The sequence below is a fragment of the Alosa pseudoharengus genome, unplaced genomic scaffold (assembly GCF_046254945.1).
Source record: "Alosa pseudoharengus isolate Yale_2024_CS ecotype anadromous, Long Island Sound unplaced genomic scaffold, YU_APseudo_1.1 YU_APseudo_1.1_scf_7, whole genome shotgun sequence".
Lineage (NCBI taxonomy): Eukaryota > Metazoa > Chordata > Actinopteri > Clupeiformes > Clupeidae > Alosa > Alosa pseudoharengus.
Genome location: NW_027468859.1, coordinates 30,161,534 through 30,180,637, shown reverse-complemented (window position 1 = coordinate 30,180,637; position 19,104 = coordinate 30,161,534). Strand labels below are relative to the sequence as shown.

The 19,104-nt window shown below is 42.8% G+C and overlaps 3 protein-coding genes across 4 annotated transcripts; 2 read left to right on the top strand and 1 right to left on the bottom strand.

Annotated features, from left to right (window-relative positions):
• Positions 1-11,302, top strand: prpf39 (PRP39 pre-mRNA processing factor 39 homolog (yeast)). 2 transcript variants are annotated; one of them, XM_076272927.1, is made up of 14 exons: positions 1-113; positions 1,070-1,629; positions 2,107-2,232; positions 2,693-2,811; positions 3,119-3,286; positions 5,053-5,260; positions 5,735-5,842; positions 6,015-6,179; positions 6,691-6,817; positions 7,056-7,324; positions 8,180-8,364; positions 8,667-8,741; positions 9,475-9,577; positions 10,809-11,302. In XM_076272927.1, exons 1-14 carry the CDS (start codon positions 101-103, stop codon positions 10,884-10,886), a joined length of 2,304 nt encoding a protein of 767 aa, XP_076129042.1. In that variant the 5' UTR covers positions 1-100; the 3' UTR covers positions 10,887-11,302. The 2 variants fall into 2 exon arrangements, with proteins under 2 accessions (XP_076129042.1, XP_076129041.1); XM_076272926.1 differs by having other exon boundaries at positions 10,806-11,302.
• A 534-nt stretch (positions 11,303-11,836) lies between these two features.
• Positions 11,837-14,089, top strand: faua (FAU ubiquitin like and ribosomal protein S30 fusion a). The gene is made up of 5 exons (XM_076272931.1): positions 11,837-11,919; positions 12,655-12,737; positions 12,968-13,112; positions 13,372-13,427; positions 13,890-14,089. The coding sequence occupies exons 2-5, from the start codon at positions 12,663-12,665 to the stop codon at positions 14,013-14,015; spliced, it is 402 nt and encodes a 133-aa protein (XP_076129046.1). The 5' UTR covers positions 11,837-11,919; positions 12,655-12,662; the 3' UTR covers positions 14,016-14,089.
• Positions 14,090-14,998: 909 nt separating this feature from the next.
• fkbp3 (FKBP prolyl isomerase 3) lies at positions 14,999-18,402 on the bottom strand. Its single transcript, XM_076272928.1, has 7 exons — positions 18,277-18,402; positions 17,805-17,906; positions 17,600-17,698; positions 16,820-16,955; positions 16,479-16,546; positions 16,063-16,160; positions 14,999-15,288 (listed from the first exon to the last, which is right to left on the bottom strand). The coding sequence occupies exons 1-7, from the start codon at positions 18,379-18,381 to the stop codon at positions 15,234-15,236; spliced, it is 663 nt and encodes a 220-aa protein (XP_076129043.1). The 5' UTR covers positions 18,382-18,402; the 3' UTR covers positions 14,999-15,233.
• Between the last annotated feature and the right edge of the window lie 702 nt (positions 18,403-19,104).

Genomic DNA, 19,104 nt, shown 5'->3' with positions numbered 1-19,104 from the left:
GCGAAGTTACTGGAGAATGAAAGACCAGACACTCGAACACATGTTGTTGGTTAGATAACTACAAAGTAGTTGACATTTGCACTTATCGAATCCATATTTCATGGAAGATACTGGTAAGTGAGACACACAAAAAAATTATTTGTCTGTTGGAAGGACGTGTTCAAACACGCAAGGTAGACTACACTAGATACGACAGAACATCGTTGGAGTAGACGGAAGTGTGGTGTGTATGCTAGTTCTAGCTAGATAGTTAGCATTAGGAGGCCCGAGACTGTGGCTAACTGTTTAGCTTGCTAGTAGTTCGCTATCTTACTGTCTTTGTTATACATGTAGATAATATCATCGTAAGTGTATTTTTCCAAGAACAATACAGATATTTCCCTCAGATGTAAGTTACGTATATGTTCTTTTTTGTAGTTTCGGTGTAGTTTCATGTCATAGCGTAATTTCTTGTGTGTTAACGGTGTAGCGCAGTTCGCTAAGGCGCTTGGCCCTCACTCGTGGTTGGAGTGTAACGTTAGCTGCGAATGTTAGCAGTTAGATCTCAAACGACATTCTTGTTAGCCTTCGAAGTACCGAAACTGCATGTCAGGCAACAAGCCACCATGTTTCAGCAGTCTTCGCGTTAAACAGCTAGGCCTTTATCCAGTCTCATGCCAAGTGTTTGGTAAGCTCTGTTTACATGTTTCCCCAAACGTAGGAGCTAGCTTTGACCGGCGAAGTTAACTCCGGGTCAAACGCTGAAGTTATTTGTTTGTCTAGTTTACGATTAACCCTTGTTGTGTACCTAACATCATTTGGAGTGTGACTGAAAGACGATCTATCACGCTGTTTCGGTTAACATGGTATCAACTTCAGACATGTCGACTATACTGTATGTAAAAGGCCTTACATTCGTAATGTTTGGTAGTAGTATCAAGTTGTGTGTTCTTTCCATTGCACTAGTGTTCTTTCCATTGCACTAGGTTTGTATTTATAATTGGATAAGTTCAATGATGGGAACATTGCAGTAATGGTAGTATCTGTCACCTGGTGATGCTCTGTTTTCATTGGTGTGTTCGTTCTTCAGATCTACATCTATCAGAGCCCATGACGGGAATGTTGGACACAAACGCTCCTGAGAACGGAGACTCTCCACCCATGCAGGGCTCTGGAGACGCCTTTCTTCCAGACCTCCAGGCTGCCGACTGGACCATGTCCAACAACACTGCACCACAAATGGATCAGTACCAGCTGGAGAACACGCATTTGTTCCCCGTGGATGGGTTGCCACAGGAAGGAACAGGTTCTGCACCAGGGAGTGATGGATCAGATCAAGATGAGCAGAAATCTGACCACCAGGGCAATGAAACTGCGCAGTCAGAGACCGCCGCCTCAGGTGACCAGAACATGGAGAAGCCAGCGGAGCCCGCGCCAACGTCAGATGCAGGCAGTCCGTCAAACATGGAGCTGGAGGATGCTGGGAAGGAAGGAGGTGAGGAGGAGGAAGACTCAGCGATGGTCCTAACAGATGCCGCTCCAGAAGAGCCGGCCCTCCCCTCAGAGTACGATAGACTCAGCAAAGTGGTGGAGGAGAACCCTGACGACTTCAATGGCTGGGTTTACCTGTTGCAGTATGTTGAGCAAGAGGTGAGTCCAGAGCAGCAGCAGACTCCACTTCAACAGCAGGTGCAACATCAACACCACATTACATGTATAGACAATAATAAAAACAATAAAAACAAAAACAATGCTTGAACGTTCTATTTGGGCCCCAGTCTACTTCCTCTGCATTAAGATAACATATGGAATGTTAATAAGGAAGTCTTGTGGGGCCAACTATGATGCTGATAATGGAACTCTCTTGAAAGGGTCTATATAGCGCTTTATCTAGGCACTTAAATTGCTTTACAGTGAAGGTGAGTGCTCACATCAGCCACCACCAATGTGTAGCACCCACCTTGGTGATTCACGGCAGCCATTTTGTGCCAGAATGCCTAGCACACACCGGCTTCAGATCAAGGCTGGGTCTGGCATTTGGTTTTCCACTTTTTACTTTCTAATTTCCCTAACTAATTTATACTAATTGACCAACTTCTAAACCTGTTTGACCTGTTTGATTCACAGAACCACCTGCCAGCAGCGAGGAAAGCCTTTGATGACTTCTTCCTACACTACCCATACTGCTATGGTTACTGGAAGAAATATGCCGACATAGAGAAGAAGAATGGCGAGGTCCAGGTAGCAGACGAGGTAAGTTTGTTTACGTTTGGTTTTGTTTGTGCGTGACGATACCCCAACGAGTCATCTGCATAGTTAAGTCAGCTTTTGCAAAAAAATATTGAGTGAAATATACTGTAAAGAGTTTTTGGCTACTATAGTGCTTTACTTTGAAATAGACCTCTCTGTTTTATTCACATGACTCTGAAATGGGACGACAGACCATGATAAATCCATCCACCAAGCTATGGTGTGCTTGAGTGGTCAGAGTTGTCGCCACAGGATCTTGAGAACAGTACCGGCTTTGTCCCCTTTCACTTTCTGTGGCACTGGTAGATTTATCATTTATCATCCTTTAAGAAAAGCCTGAGGGTTGTTGATCCAAATGGAAAAAAAACCCTAGAGCACCAAGTTAAAACTTGTTTGTTTGTTTGTTTGCTTGCTGACAAGAATTGTACATTCTGTAATGTAAGCATTTGTCCTGTTTCTGCAGGTGTACAGACGGGGTCTGCAGGCCATCCCTCTGAGCGTAGACCTTTGGCTCCATTACATATCCTTCCTTAAGGAGAACCAGGACAATACTGATGGCGAAGCAGAGAGTCGAATCAGAGCGTAAGTACTGTCCGAAGAGAGACAGTTCAGAGAACAGGAGGAGAACAACATCAGTTTAACCCAGATCAATGTCTCAACCTCCCTGAAGCAATGAATCAATTCCCCTTATAAAGGGCTCACTAGAAAGAATGTGACCATGTTCTGATGCAAAACCCATTTGGTTTATTGTTTATTTCATGCTGCTTGTGTGCTGGTGATGATAATTGCAGATGAACTCATTAGTGTGGTGTCCTTACTGCAGACATCAGGTTGACCATGGGGAGATAGTGATTGTTGACATGTTGTTGTTGTTGTTGTTTCTCTGCAGTACCTATGAGCATGCTGTGCTTGCCGCGGGGACAGACTTCCGCTCCGACCGCCTGTGGGAGGCCTACGTCAACTGGGAGACGGAGCAGGAGAAGCTGGCCAACGTCACGGCCGTGTACGACCGCATCCTGGGCATCCCCACCCAGCTCTACTCCCAGCACTTTCAGAGGTAGGCACTGCGATGCTGCTGCTGCTCTGCCGGTGGGCACGCCAGACATGTACCGAACTCAAGGCTGAACTCAATTATGTTCAATTCTATTCTGTTCTTGTATAACATTAAGTAAATCATATGGTTTTGACTACTCGTAAGAACAGATAAAAATGTGAGGGAGACGAAGGAAAAACGGCAATATTTAATATATGTCCAGTATTTAATCCTCATTCTCGAAAATGATTTTTTGACATTGACATGATTTTTTTTCAGCTTTCAAAGACTGATATAAAAAAGTAGTACAATATCTATATAATTAGGCTAGGCCATGAAAATGTGAAGGAGTCAGTACAACCATAGGCCTCTGCCACCATTTCATCAACACTCATATTTCATCATTAAATCATTACCATCATTAAATTAACTCTATGCAGAATTAGACTATGAAAATGTGGAGCAGACAATAGTAGGCTGTCATTAGTTAATCAACATGCACAAAGAAAACTATTTTGAAAATGTAGGCTATGTATTTGCTTTAACTTTATACACAAAACTGTGATCAAGCAACCTGTGGGTAGTAGCATCATACTAGTTCGCTAACATAAGCTTTGCAAATAAACTCAGACATATTTTGGTTACAATGACGGGGTTATCCGATTGTAAACTGTCTATCTGTCAGTAACGTTTTGAAATTAACACTTCATATCGAGCAGCAGTAGGAGTTTGACATTCTAACAACCGTTCCGGTGGTGAGCGACGCAGACACAGGAGACAGAAAACTTTTAAAGGTTAAACGCCGACCAAAGGCAACTGCATTGTGTCGATGCAGAAGCATAAATTCTATTCACCAGCACATCAGTGAGGGTGTTTACCTCGTATGCATCCACGCACAAATGTATGAGCGTACAAATAGCAGTCGCTTTTAAAATAAAAGCAACGATATTGATTTGCGTTCATTATCTCTATGCTAGGCTCTTGACTACTGTTTTTTCACGGACTTTACGTGGGCCGGTCAGAGAAAGCCCACGGGCCGCATGTTGCCCATGTGTGCTTTAGGGAGAGCTCCAGTTCGGGCTTACAGGGTAGGTTTCCCGTACATGGATTAAACGTCAATAGCCACTTTCCCACCAAGTAGTTACAGGAACGTAATTATAGGAACAGTCCATTTCTAAACAGTTCTACTAGCTATTCTCCTCGAAAACCAGCTTTTGCATTTGCACTGGCCAAGTGTCCATAGGAACTGGTTGCCCATTCAATTTCAAATTGCCCATTCAATTTGGGTTGAAAGTGGGCGTGACTTATAATTTGGACCAATCAACGTAGACCTAGGTCACTAAAGGTTCCTATGCGGAAAAGGGAAAAGACCCTGCCCTGAAAGAGTTACAGGAACTGCGGTCAGAGGAACTTAATAATCCCCAAATTGGTCCGGTTGGAACACAAGAAAAAAAGGGTTCTAGGAACTGCAAAAATCCCTCCGGTGGGAAAGGGACTACAGACAATCCCCACTGAGAAAAAGGTTCTTGTTGAGGACTAGGTTTATTCCATGTATGGGAGATTATCTGAAAGTGTCTGTCACCTGTGGCTTGGTACCTGCCATTTTTTAGGGTTTGTGTTTATCAGGGGGCAATTCATAACTTTTTTTGATCTTGTTTGGAAACAGGATTGCATACTTTAAGAAATGGAAGTTTTGCTGAGTCCCTTAATGGTACTAGTTGCATGTGGACAGAAGCACAGCTAATGGTGAAATTAATTAATCTTTCTGTGTTTCTGCTTGAACTTGTAAGGTTTAAAGAGCATGTGCAGAATAACAACCCCAAGCACTTCCTGTCTGAGGAAGAGTTTGTGCAGCTGAGGGTGGAGCTGGCTGCCGCCGCCAAAGCGTCAAACGCGTCCAACGAAGACGAAGACGAAGACGGAGATGGAGAGACACCCAGTGAGACGCCCAGCGAGGAGCTCCCCCCCGGAACAGAGGACCTTCCCGACCCCGCCAAGGTAAGCCGGTGGCCTGCAGATCTGTGTGGGGGACAGTGCTTCAGAGGTGTCTGAAACGCCCCCACACTCATCAGAAAACAATCTTAATCTCAGCAGGCATGAAGACTTTAGTATCTTTTGCTACCTTCAGATTCACTTCCAGTCAGTGACTTCCCCCCTCCTCCTCTGCCCTTTTTCATAAGGGTTTGCGGGGCGCTGTAAAAACTGACACCGTCTCTGTCCCCCCTTCAGCACCAGAGCTTGGGCCTACAGCAGATGGTGTGCACTTACCGCACACCCTTCCCCTCGTTCCCTCAAGATGGCAACATGTTGCTTGCCAGTACATGGTGCTAACCGATGGTAACTCTTTGGGTAGCTGGACTCTTCAGATTTCACCGCACTTCAGATTGGACACGTGATTAACACACGTTCCTGCGATGATGCTGGCATGTGACGTGCTCACCTGGTGCTCTGTTTTGGTCTCTGCCTCCCTAGCGTGTGACCGAGATCGAGAACATGCGGCACAAGGTGATCGAGACGCGGCAGGAGATTTTCAACCACAACGAGCACGAAGTCAGCAAGCGATGGACCTTCGAAGAAGGGGTAAGTGTGTGTGCCTCTAGGGGTCACCAGAGAATTATTGGTACATCACAATGGGCAAGTTGGCTATCCATGTGGGTTACACGTGCCAGAGAATATTTATTTTCTGTCTGACATTCCGACATTTCAATGTAGTTTAGGACTGTGACTGACCTTCCTTTCCCTTTCTTTCTAGATTAAGCGGCCATACTTTCACGTGAAGGCTTTGGAAAAGACCCAGCTTGCAAACTGGCGGGAGTACCTGGACTTTGAGCTGGAGAACGGGACTCCGGAGAGGGTGGTGGTTCTGTTTGAGCGCTGCCTGATCGCCTGTGCCCTCTACGAGGAGTTCTGGATCAAGGTAAATATCACTTCTCTCCTTCCGAGCACCCCCTCACCCTTTCCCAATCGATTTCGATTTCACTTCCTCACTACAAAACAAAAAAAAGAAAAAAGAAAACTTAGCAAAAAAAAACAAGACATCCTTCACTCTTTGCGTGTAACGTTGATATTTGACTGTATCTGTTGTATTAGGGGCTGGCCAGCTTGCCACACAAGATTTGACTCCAGCATTTGCCAACTACGTTGCATCTCCGTCTCCCACTACCTTACAGAAACTTATCTTATTGGTTCCATGAAGGTGCTGATGGGTTTAAAAAGAAATTCTAAACACGATCTTGTCAATGGAAATTCACAAGTGCAGGAACTCAAAAGAAAAACTCAAGTGTGTTTGCTGTTCTTTTTCTTCTCCTTGTCTTTTTCCATTCTCCTCTTCCCTCTCTCTTTCCTTCTCTTCTTCCTCCTTTCCTCCAACTTTTCTCCATCTCTCTGCTTCTATCTCCTCTCTGTTGTCTCCTCTTGAACTCTTGAAGTACGCAAAGTATTTAGAGGGCTACAGCATGGAGGGAGTGCGGCACGTGTACAAGAAGGCGTGCACCATCCACCTTCCCAAGAAGCCCACCATCCATCTCCTGTGGGCAGCATTTGAGGAGCAACAAGGTATGTTTTGTTTGTTATAAATATGCAGGAGTTCAATCTGTGAAATTCGTTGAGTGTTTAGAAGACGCCACTGATATGGTTCAAAGAAATATCATGTTGAATACAGCCTTATGGTTTAACGTTCTTTTAGAGAAATAGGGTCCCTAATTCTAATCCTTTATATGTCTACACACACACACACACTCACATTCACAGGGGAGGAAAAGTGTAAATGATTCTTTTTTTCCTTCCCTTGCAGGGAATATAGAGGAGGCTCGTCGCATCCTGAAGGCCCTGGAGGAGGCGATGCCGGGTCTCGCCATGGTGAAGCTGCGCCGCGTCAGCCTGGAGCGTCGCCACGGCAACCTGGACGAGGCGGAAGCGCTGCTCCGCGACGACATGCAAAACGGGAAGAACACGGGCGAGACGTCGTTCTACGCGGTGAAGTTGGCGCGCCAACTGATGAAGGTGCAAAGGAGTCTGGGAAAAGCCAAGAAGGTGCTCCTGGAGGCCATCGAGAAGGACCAGGTGAGCGCAGCATGGTACGCTAGAGGGGAGGCCACAGAGAGGAGAGATCAAGGCCTGTTTCACATGGGGAACGTGGCGAGAACGTCGCGTGTCAGTTGCATGGCGACTGCGTGGCGTTTACTATGTCTTTGCTTACCAGAAGCGTGTCTGATGAGGCGCTTTGGGCCGCGCCTGAGACGCGCTTGTCACGCAGGCGGTGTGCAAGGGCTAACGTGTTAACATGGGAGCCGAAATAAAAACGGACATGCCACGCAGCTGACACGCACCCGGTGTGAAACGTGCCTTAGAGAGGCCGGTTAGAGTTGTGAAGAAATACCTGGTACCTAACGATGAGGTGAGACTGTGATCCCATAGAGAAAGGGTAGAGAAATGAGGTGAGACCATGGAGAAAGGTGGCGCGAGACTGGAGAGACCAGGTGTGATTATGGAGAAATACCATGGAGACTAGGTAGAGAAATGAGAGAGACTGGGCGATACCATGAAGAAAGACTAAGTGGAGATGATCTATACCCTTTGACCTGCGGGCACTCTAAACACTCCCCTTAGTAATGAGACTAGGAACCAGGATTGGGTGAAAACATTATGTTAGGACATCGATTAAATTACATGCAAAGCTGTAGTCATTTGAAGTACATTGATGTCTGAGACCAGATGGAGCTATGTGAAAAATAGCAAAGCTGTAGTCATTTGAAGGACGTTGATGTCTGAGACCAGATGAAGCTATGGAAAAATAGCAAAGCTGTAGTCATTTGAAGGACGTTGATGTCTGAGACTGAGAGTGGGTAAGAGGAATATGATAGACCACACCTACGGATACACTGGTCTTGATGAAGCCCACCTGTGTGTGTTTGGTAGACGTGTCCAAAGCTGTATCTGAATCTGCTGGAGCTGGAGTACAGCGGGGACGTGCAGCAGAACGAGGCGGACATCGTGGCCTGCTTTGACCGCGCCCTGAGCAGCTCCATGCCTCTGGAGTCGCGCATCACCTTCTCCCAGCGCAAGGTGGAGTTCCTGGAGGACTTTGGCAGTGATATTAACGTGTAAGTGTTCACCCTCAACCTGTGTGTGTGTGTAAAGGATGCACAGCTCACCCTAAAACTCTGATTTGAGTTGGTTATATTGGTGTGTAAACATCAGCTTAGTGGTTAAGCAGACTTTCTCATTAACATCCTCTCACAGATTTTCAGAAACTACTGCACTTTAATAAGAATATGTTGACCATCAATGTTGCTTCAAAATTCAGAAATGTGTTACAGGTCACAGTTTAGTCAACATTAGAGCTGTGAACATAGATTTGTTGGTAAGTAACCCCTTTCCAATATCTCCCCCCTCTCCCTTTCAGTCTTGTAGCGGCATATGACGAGCATCAGAAGCTTCTAAAAGAGAATGACTCCACAAAGAGGAAAGCGGAGAATGGGTAAGGCACTGTGCATGGTTATATTCTTTGTGTTGAATTCTCTCTCTTGCCTCTGGTACGTCTATACAATGTACAAAACTGAAATATAATTACTGGGAAGTATTCACTGATTAATTCAGGGAGGCCATGTGGCTGTAAAAACCTGAATAAAATCACTGTTTAAAGACTAAACACTAACAACCCTCCTGCAGGCCTGTTGTGCGCTGAACTGGGGTCTACTCAAGGATTCTTCCCTTTAAAGACACCCACCCCCCCTTGCCACTGTTGCCTATGTCCTTTCCTCTACAGGGTCAGGCCTTGAGCTTGGTAAAACCTTGAGATTAAGGTCTAATGTGTGTGGCTCTAAATGAATAGAATTTATCTTAATTAAAAAAAAAAGAAAGTAGGCGGGTTGTGACCTGACCATTAATGTTACCGTGTATGCCACTTGTGGTATTTTTTTTATTATTTTTTTTATTGCCTTGTTTTATTGTATCGTATATGTGTTTTGTGGGCATGGTGAAACAGCAGTTGATAGATGATGGATAGATAGATACTTTATTGAAATTCAAGGTCTCGGTAGCATACAGACATCACACACAACATGCACTAACAGTAGAAAAAGTAATAAAAGTATATAATATAAAAAACACAACTAAGCAAGCACTAAGTTGTGTTGCTTCCTGACAACTGTTGGGACCGGGTTCAGTTCCTCGTCTGCTAAATATCGCCTGTTTTTACCTTCATCTCTCAGGTCTGAAGGCCCTGACTCCAAGAGGCAGAGAACAGACGACTCTGCAGCTGGTCAAATGATGCCAGCAGGCAACGACCAAGCGTACAACTACAACTGGTACCAGGTGAGTCTCCATGTCCTTGGTTTAGGGGGTCAACAGTGTGGGTACAAGGCGAGTTCATCAGGGTTCCCGCGAGGTCTTAACTTGAAAAAGTCTTACATTTAGTATTCAGAAATTAAGGCCTTGAAAAGGCATTGAATTTTGTTCACAGGTCTTAAATTTAGTTCACAGGTCTTACATTTTTATTTGATGGCCTACGGCGCCACAACATTTATTTATTGTTCGTTGTTACAACGAATCTTAGTACACCAAACGTCGCATCTTAGTAGGCTACATCCAAAATATCAGGCACCCTGTACACATTCATTGTCACCTGACTGAGACACTGACACCCCCTAGCCTAGCTGCATTGTAGGCTACTGTCTTTGCTCAGAGTGCGCGCAAAGTGAAATCAACTCAAGTCACGATCACCCACGGAAAAGGGAAAACGTCATTGTCACTTGTAATAGGCTACCCATGCAGGCACACACACACACACACGTACACCCCTCAGTTATTGTTTTAAATGATTCTGTCTTATGATTTGAATATAGTGTAGATTGCAACAGCTTGAAGGCTGTAGGTTGCTTTGGGAAATACATCCGCACACAGGCGCACCCACAGACGTGTGCATGTGCATACATACTCCTCACACAGTTATTGTGTTAAAATATGGTTGATGTTATGTTGAGAGATTGCAGCAGATCTTTGAAGGCTGTAGACCTCAGAGCATATTGTTCATTAAAGTTATTTATTTGATTGATTGATTTCCTATTTTTTCCATTCATATGCATACCAGGGAAGGTGCTACGTTGGTCTTAAATTTCATTTAAAGTGGTCTTAAAAAGGTCTTAAAAAGTCTTACATTTAAGATTAAAAATCCTGGGGGAACCCTGGTTCATGCGAAAGACCTTAGTGTACGTGGTCTGATATACCAATCGGGGCGTGTGAGTGCTTTATGGGAAAAGTTCATATGGCTTTTTCAGCGCAAGGTGTCCAGTACAATTTGATAGAATGCTATTTTTTGAGTTTCAAAAAAGAAAAAAGAATTGTTTGTTTTGTTATAAACGTGATGTGTTTATCTTTAAATGGGCAACATTTGCCAAGGAAAATGATCACTTGGTGTTTAGTGGGCTTGGACTTGTAATGTAGTGTCTCAGTTCTCTATTCCATAACTGGACCATGTTTGACATGTTATTTCTGTTATTTCTCGGACTGACTGTCTCACTCTCTTCTCCCTCTCTCTCTACAGCAGTACAACTACCAGAACTCATGGGGCCAGTACAACCAATATGCCGGGTATAACCAGTACTACCCCCCTCCCCCCACATGATCTCAGCGTGAATGACCAGACCGATTGATTGGAGGCGGCAAAGCAAGCATCCAATTTTTTACCCTATCGAACCGCTCGAGTCACTGACTCCCCTCACAGCCATTCTGTTGATCAGCTTTTGATCTGACCTGTGTTTGTTGGGCATGTATGTGTGTTTGTGCAAATTATTTTACTTTTTCTCCCCCTCCCCTCGTATGTGAAGTTGCAAATACAGCTTTTGATTTTTAGACTGGTTTGGCCTGGAGTAGAATCTAATTTTTGGGGAATTTAGTTGTATTTGAAGAAGATGAAGATTGAAATATGTAATAAACCTCTAAAATGTCTTTCTTTAACATCTCCTGAATGTGTTTTCTGGGCAAACATCTGAGGTTTTGTTTTTTATTTTGACTTTCATAATAAAGTGATTGATATCCTCACTTGTCTTGTCGGTGATGTTATACATTGGTAGTCATCATGAATACACACTTTTGATAAAGTGTGTAATATTGAACTGTTCCTTAATGAGTCTTGTATTTCTGAAAGGAACATGTTATGGAGTCAGCACAATCACATAGATTAATCATTTAGGCAGTGTCTTCATTCAAATAATTAGTTGAACATCGATTGATGACGACCAAGGATTTCCATAGGCAAGGTTTTAGTCCAGGATTTATGAATGAACTATCTTGAAGGCATTATTGACGGCATTCGGTGAATGTCACATACACCAACATACAGATAACACGAAAAAGGCAAAGAATATTCTCTAATGCTGAACATTATTACCACATGGCCTAGATTAATATTACTGCCACAACCCAATTACCCAAATTATCATCAGTGAATATGGCATGGGACGCTCTGGCAAGGTCCAACATAGGGGCAAAGAGTATAGAAGTAACTTCTATACTCTTTGATAGGGGTCCAACATCAAATAGGCGTGCCTTTGCGTCTGCGTGAAAGGTTTCCCATGATTCTTTAGCTTGCACATGCGCCTAAGCAACCTCTTTAAGTCCTTTTCTCGTCAAGTGTGGAGCGACTAGCACTAAACGAGGTGAGGCCTGTAAAGTTTTTCTTTTTAGAGGTCTTATTTTGTGTTGAATATACACATTTTGGACAAATGTCTGTCTTATGTGTTCTCAGGAAACACACACGGGGGCAAATAATCTCAAAAATACCCATATTTCGCCATTTTATGTGACTTATAGGTACCGCGTGTACCACATGATGTCTTGCGTTAGCCATGGTAGCAAAGATGTGTAGAGAGACCGTAGGTTCTATGGTTAATCTCGCTCTTGGAAAGCTATCCAGAAAAGCCCAATCGTCATTATTAACAGTGACCGGCATCTTACAGTCGTTTACTTACCGAACTTGTATCACACAGTCCGATGTGTAGAAGCAAGTTGGTGTTGAACTCAAATGTTATGAGTAGCAGCTATATATCAGTCCTGACGGAGAAGCTAACAGTTGGATAAGCTAACAGTATCCTGCTAACATTTGGTACCACAGTGGCGTGAACCTTGTTGGTAGCTTGGCGTAGTTTTAACCAGCACGCATGTTATCAGTTGCGATTCGTCTGTTTAGTTATGTAACATTAGTCAGTGTGGAGTTTGGCAAGTAAACGACCAGATTGCCTGGAAAAGTTGAGTTGCAGGAAATGTCAGTGTACTTTTCACCGCACCGCTGTAGATTCTAATCAACAAAACTATTTGGCTGCAATAACTTACTGTAATACTACTACAAATTGCAATCGAAAGTATTTTAACCATCGCAATGTCTTTTTTTCCAGCAGACACAATGCAGCTCTTCCTGCGTGCGCAGAACACACACACCCTCGAGGTGACCGGACAGGAGACTGTCCAGGACCTCAAGGTAAGAAGACTCGCACTCATGCCATTTTAATTTGTTTACAAGACCACATACTACACAGTAAATATCAAATTGGTGTACTTTGTACAATTAATTTACGTCTAACCTTAGATGGCGGTCCATTACCATATGTTACAAGGTTGTGGTGGTAGATCTTATGACCGACTCCAATAAACAAGGTGCACCTGTAAAGCTTGATTTAGTACTGACTGGCCTCTTTGGGTGGTTTGCAGGCTCATGTCCAGACTCTGGAGGGCATCTCCGTGGAGGATCAGGTGCTGCTGCTGGCTGGCGCCCCTCTGGAGGATAGCGCTGCCCTGGTGGACTGTGGTGTAGCTGAACACAGCACCCTGGATGTGGTTGCAAGGCTTCTGGGAGGTCAGTCTTCCTTTATGGTCTCTTGGTCATACACAACCTATGCCATATACCACCTGCCATTTTCACAATGTAATGCTTGTCACATTGGGAAGTTAAGGCTTGAATTAGTATAGCTGTATCCTTGGTAGGTTTTTTTTCTTCTATCAATGTGTGTATTAAAGGTCCTCGTGTGTTTTAAAATTGGATTGCCTAGTGAGTATAGAAGGATAAATGGCAACTACCTTTTTGTTTACAATTTGTTTGTGACTGTGCCCATCAGGTAAAGTCCACGGATCCCTGGCTCGTGCTGGCAAAGTGCGAGGACAGACACCAAAGGTGGGTATCAAAAGCATTCTTTTCAACCAATCAAGTTTGTCTGAACTGTTTACATTTACTCATTTAGTGTTCATTTACTGTATCTGTCAATACAATTACTAGAGGATAGGAGTGCAGACATTATAAGTACTAGTCAGTGTGAGGGGGAGGGAAAAGAGGCAAGTGGAGAAGGAGGTTTACAGAGTAAGTTGTAAAGCTTCTGAACGAGTCCTATATTTTGCTAGAAGAATGAAGCAATAGGACTTTGTAACAGAGCCACTCCCTCAGTGCCAATTCCCCTGGGAATGTCTGTAATTTGTAATCGTAGTAATCACTTACATTGTGTGAATTCTGAACATTTACTATAGAATTTAGACTGTTTCTAAACCCTTTATTGGGTTAATCAGGCTATTGATGCAAAATACATGTACAAAGGCATTCCTGGTTGTATGTGTAATGGTTGTTGTGTCGTCTTTGCCTCAGGTGGACAAGCAGGAGAAAAAGAAAAAGAAGACCGGCCGTGCCAAGCGTCGCATCCAGTACAATCGTCGCTTCGTCAATGTGGTGCCCACCTTCGGAAAGAAGAAGGGACCCAACGCCAACTCCTAAGAACTCTGTTGCCCTGTAGTTGGCTATGGAGAACACGACCAAACTCCTGATTATAATAAAAGTTTAATTTGGAATTACGATTGACATGATTCTTTCTTTTAACACTGTTAATGAAGTTCAAGGATGGGACCATAAACTCATTATGGCTTCTTGGTCTATTGCCTTAATGCATTCTCAAGGGCACAGTAGCATTGGCTTTAATATGAACTAATTGAATTTGTGAGGCAGAAGCAAATATTGTATATTTTTAATGCTTATATTTAACATGCAAACAATACCTGATGACCATGTTTAACTTTGGTTTATGTTGCCAGAGGTGGCAGTCTTAAAATAAATTTGCTAGGGTCAATGTCTGATCACTGAATGCACTATTAAAGATATTTACCCTCTTATTTTTAATAATTCCGTTCACACCTATGCCAAACAGCTGGGGAAGGGTGGCCACCCCCCTCTGCTCAATGGGTTCGTAACCATCAGATTTCAAACATGAGGGAACAAGTCAATGGAAAAACGCTGTTTTCCCTTGTTTACTAAACTCTACATGTGAAACCAATCATTTTCATAAAACAAACCGATGTTTTATGTAAGGTCAAACCACATGAAAATGTGTGTTTTTCCTACATGTAAACGTGGCCTTAGAGAAGACGTTATCCTTTTTCAGATATCTGCTGTTGCGTCCATTCAACTTGATGAATGTGACTCCCCGAGGCACAATCATTCCCTCTATTATACTAATATTCAACAATTTGATTTTTAGTCCCAATATCACTGAATTAGATTTAATAACCTCCAAAAAGTTACTTAAATAGTGAGACTTGCACAATGTAAACAGGTCATGGATTGAGAAATTCAGGTAACTGGCTAGACTTGTGCATGTGGACATATCCACCAACAGCTCATTGTTTTCTGAGAATATACATTCTATAGTGGCCCTAAAAATGCTGACATGGCCATTAACGAGCAATTAAAACAATGCAACAAAATAAGCAAACATTCTCTTTATTCAGCTGTACAATGCGGTAGACATGCAATGTGACCATAGATTGAGAGTCAAGACAACTTTACTCCCAACGAGCAATCAAACTCAGTTACACAACATAATGAAAACAGGCATAATATGCACGGACAATCTCATTGGTAATCATCTGGGACAGACGTCGATCCTTTTGACAAAGTCGGAAAAAAGTGCATGCTGGGAGAATCTGTAGTATTCCATGGTTAATCGATGGATACCAACTCGACTTCAAAAATGAGTTTAGCATTTGGTGGAATTCTGGGTGTAGGTGGGTTAAGGTGTACCACTAAAACATGGAGAACAGATGCAGCAAAATAATGCTATGGCATAGTGTGCCTGGTGATAACTGGTAATTAATTTTTCACTACCATCACTAAACTTCTATCCAGCTATTTACATTTTGGGTGAGGGAAAAAAAAAAAGAAAGTGTACAACCCCGTACAAAAAAAGCCAGTCATAACTAATGACGTTCCAATTTCTATAGACCCTTTCAACAATAAAAACAAAAACAATGCTTGAACATTCTATTTGGTTCCCAATCTACTTCCTCTGCATTAAGATAACATATGGAATGTTAAAACGGAAGCCTTGTGGGGCCAACTATGATGCTGATAATGGAACTCTCTTGAAAAGGTCTATACAACAGATCTAACCCATCTAACAGTGCAGGACTCAACATTAACTTTTAAAAGTGGTTACCAGGCATGAGGTTTTGGTTGCCAAAGCCAACCAAATCTGGTTGCCAACAATTTGGTAGACAAGGGCACCCGGGCAACCATTACTAGATAGATACAGTAGATATATATAGATACTTTATTGATCCCCAAGGGGAAATTCTACTGTCAAGCCCTGCAGGGGCGTGTTGCAAGTACGCCTTTGATGACTTGATGATTTTCATACATGGAAACCTAATCAAACGGCATGAGACTTAACTGCAAAAGAACATGGCCAGTTAACCACCTGGAATAGAACAAGGAAGTGTGTGTGTGTGTGTGTTTGTGTTCCCACTACCTCCCCATTAGTAAAGGATACTTATTGTCGGGCACACCCTTCCGCCCGTAAGCCCACTCTGGTTCGATCTCCAGCTTGGCTGTCTCCCCCTTGCTCATGGTTAGCACTCCTTCATCCCACTGTGTGAGTCAAGAGAGATGCAGAGATGCTCACACCATCAAGAATACTTCTCATCAAAACAAATTAGGAATGAATAACTGCATTGTGAACCAGGTTATGCACCAAATCTCAGGTGCATTCTTGCTCAGGTGCCCATTACATTTCGCTATGCCTGAATGCTTTACAGTTCTCACTCTGACATGTTTTATGTCATATAAAAAGTTGACCACTATAACATTAAGAGAAGCTTTGCTGATTATTCAATGATCTATATGTACTGCCAGTGTAAGGTTCTGGCCAGTGTAGGGTTCTGACCAAGTGAGAATGTGCAGTCTCACCCCTCGTATCACTCTGCCCAGTCCCACTTTAAAGCACAGGGGCTTCGTCTGTTTCTTCTTCCTTGCAGCTAGAGGGGTGTCATATTTTGGTTAAGAATTCATTCCATCATTGGCTTGGTTATTATTCCACATACATAAATATGTACATTCAATGTTATTTACTGACGTAAAAATATAAAAAGGATTTGTTTAAGCTTTATTATGGGCTAGTTTCTTCCTGAGCATGAGCCAAAAATAAACACATGTGAAACACTCCTTGATTACCAGCTGACGTTGCAGAATGTTGCCATGCACAGAACAACCCCAGGCAGCTTATGAGTCAAGTAAAAACAGGGTCCTACTTGTGGGGATGTTGGTGTCAAAAACGGTTCCATCCTCTAGCGAGCCTGTATACCAGCATCCTACTGTGTCTCCTTTCTTGGGGAAGTTGGTCTTGTCTCCTTTCTTAAGGACAGCCTTGGTGAACTTTGGAGGACCCTGTCAGAACAAGGATAGAGGAAGACACAGACCATTTTCATTAGGTGAAGCCACAAATGTACAACACACACTAGTCATCATCAGTGTTAAAAAGAGGCTAAGATTATAGTAACACATATTAATGTAAGCCCTCCTTCCGTTTTACTAACTGTCCAATCTGCAATAATTGCAGGACCAATTGCAGGCACAGTCTTGAGCAACTCTGGGTTAAGGCCTTGATCATTGGCAGCCAGTTGGAGGCCAGATTTTATAACCACTACACCTCCACCGCCCACAATCTAACTCTGAGTAGCTATGTGCTTACTCGGATTAGGCTAGTTGATGGCTCACAATAACATTTTGGGAAACACCTCAAAACTTGAAGGTACGGGTTAAGGTAGAAAAAACTAAGCAGTGTTGAAAAGGCTTCAGAAAAAAACCCTGACACTGGCTTACAATAAGCCTTCAGGGACTTGTGTCCAAATTATGTAGTATACCGATGATAATGTTTCAAATAATAATAAATGTGTACCAGTATGTCCACATTTAATTTAATTTAATTTATGTTTAAACAACCCTCCAAGGCCATCCCGGTGCTTAAATCTGTATTAGCATGAAAACAAAGAAAGTTCGCAAACCGAAATGGAGACGGTACTTAACGTTACCTCATCAATGACCTCAGCAACCTCTTTGGGTTTGTCGTCTATCTTCACAGCTTTCACATTCTGTGTCACCTCCTCAATCGGTTCAGTGCCTTTAAATCTCTTATCAGAGGCACACACATGTGTTACTTCATTATGTCAGATAAGGAACATCATGATAACCAATACAATGTTATGATCACAAAAGGTGCATCTTTAAGTCACATACCTTGCTCTCAAAAAGTTGATCGTAGGCTATAATCAACTGCTCTTTCTTCGCAGTTTTTGCAACATTTTTTATGTTTCCCAATAGTTTGTGTTCTGATAGAAACTGTAATAAAGACAAACACGTGAGCATTTCACATCACAAATGACTGTCTGGCGAAGGATGAGACTATTTCTTTCTATCAAAATAACAAACTTTGCCAGATGTGGTTTAAGTATAGAGGAACACAAATCTACAGATATTTTTTCATATATTTGTACGTTTAAAAACGATTATTTATAGGACCCTTTATGACGGTAGTCACATTAGGCAATAACTGCGATGCGCAGAAAATCCTAAAATGGATATCTAACCCACATGTCTCACAACGTAGCTACGATGCTAGCATGTGTAGCCGGGTAGGCAGCTAAACGCAACAAAGTGCATCGTGCACCGTGCAAAGTCACTGTTTGCAGCCAGCATATGCGAACCATACCGAGTGTGCAGCATTATCCTGTATGAACTTTATAATGTCTTTCTTGGGGAGATCATCACTTTTGAGCTGTTCATCGCTCCATTCCCTCGTCGGTTCAGCAGCCATCTTACAAGCGGACTCACTGAACTTTGACCCCGCGCAGGAGCACTGAGGAGGACTTTATCACAGTCACTCCTCGATTTTTCATTCAACCTTTTTTTTTATTTTTTTATTCTCGAAAGTTCATTGAGATTAGAATCACACGAAAACAACAACAAAATAAATTGTAGGCTATACATTAGTCGTGGTGAAATGTACCCAAAAACAAAAATAATGAAAGGAATAAAAAATACATTATTTTAGAGGGGGTAATTAAAACACTTACAAACTGATGATGTAGGTTTGTGTATACATAACATAGGCCTACCTGAATAATAAAATAGCGTAGAGAGGTAATTTAGAGCGTGTTGATAATTATACCAGGAAGTATTAGAGCAAAAGGCCTAGTGATGGGGACGAGACCGCCTACGAGTCCGAATCAAGACCGAGTCTTTGAAGGGTCGAGACCGAGTCTGTTGGTTTTCAAATACAGTCGAGTCCGAGTCAAGACCGAGTCTTTGAGGAAGCAAGTCCGAGTCGAGACCGAGTCGAGACCAAGACCATAAAAAAATGTGTTTTCATATTCATAATTTAATATCACCCCAGTTAATAATCAACCATTAGGCCTACAGACTAAGCTAGATTGGGAATTGTTTAGAGGAGCAGTCTTAACGTCTTAATATGGACTATGCTACAGACACTCACCGGCAGCAGAGCCATAGAGATAAATAAACGGCTCTGACGGCAGTA

Coding starts and splice junctions, on each gene's coding strand:
- prpf39 (XM_076272926.1), top strand. Junction 6,180..6,690: donor ACGAGGAGTTCTGGATCAAG/GTAAATATCACT, acceptor GAACTCTTGAAG/TACGCAAAGTATTTAGAGGG. Junction 8,742..9,474: donor AAGAGGAAAGCGGAGAATGG/GTAAGGCACTGT, acceptor TTCATCTCTCAG/GTCTGAAGGCCCTGACTCCA.
- faua (XM_076272931.1), top strand. CDS start 12,663: ATGCAGCTCTTCCTGCGTGCGCAGAACACACACACCCTCGAGGTGACC. Junction 13,113..13,371: donor GGTTGCAAGGCTTCTGGGAG/GTCAGTCTTCCT, acceptor TGTGCCCATCAG/GTAAAGTCCACGGATCCCTG. Junction 13,428..13,889: donor TGCGAGGACAGACACCAAAG/GTGGGTATCAAA, acceptor TCTTTGCCTCAG/GTGGACAAGCAGGAGAAAAA.
- fkbp3 (XM_076272928.1), bottom strand. CDS start 18,381: ATGGCTGCTGAACCGACGAGGGAATGGAGCGATGAACAGCTCAAAAGT. Junction 16,956..17,599: donor TTGCTGAGGTCATTGATGAG/GTAACGTTAAGT, acceptor TTGTTCTGACAG/GGTCCTCCAAAGTTCACCAA. Junction 15,289..16,062: donor AAGGGTGTGCCCGACAATAA/GTATCCTTTACT, acceptor ACCTACACCCAG/AATTCCACCAAATGCTAAAC.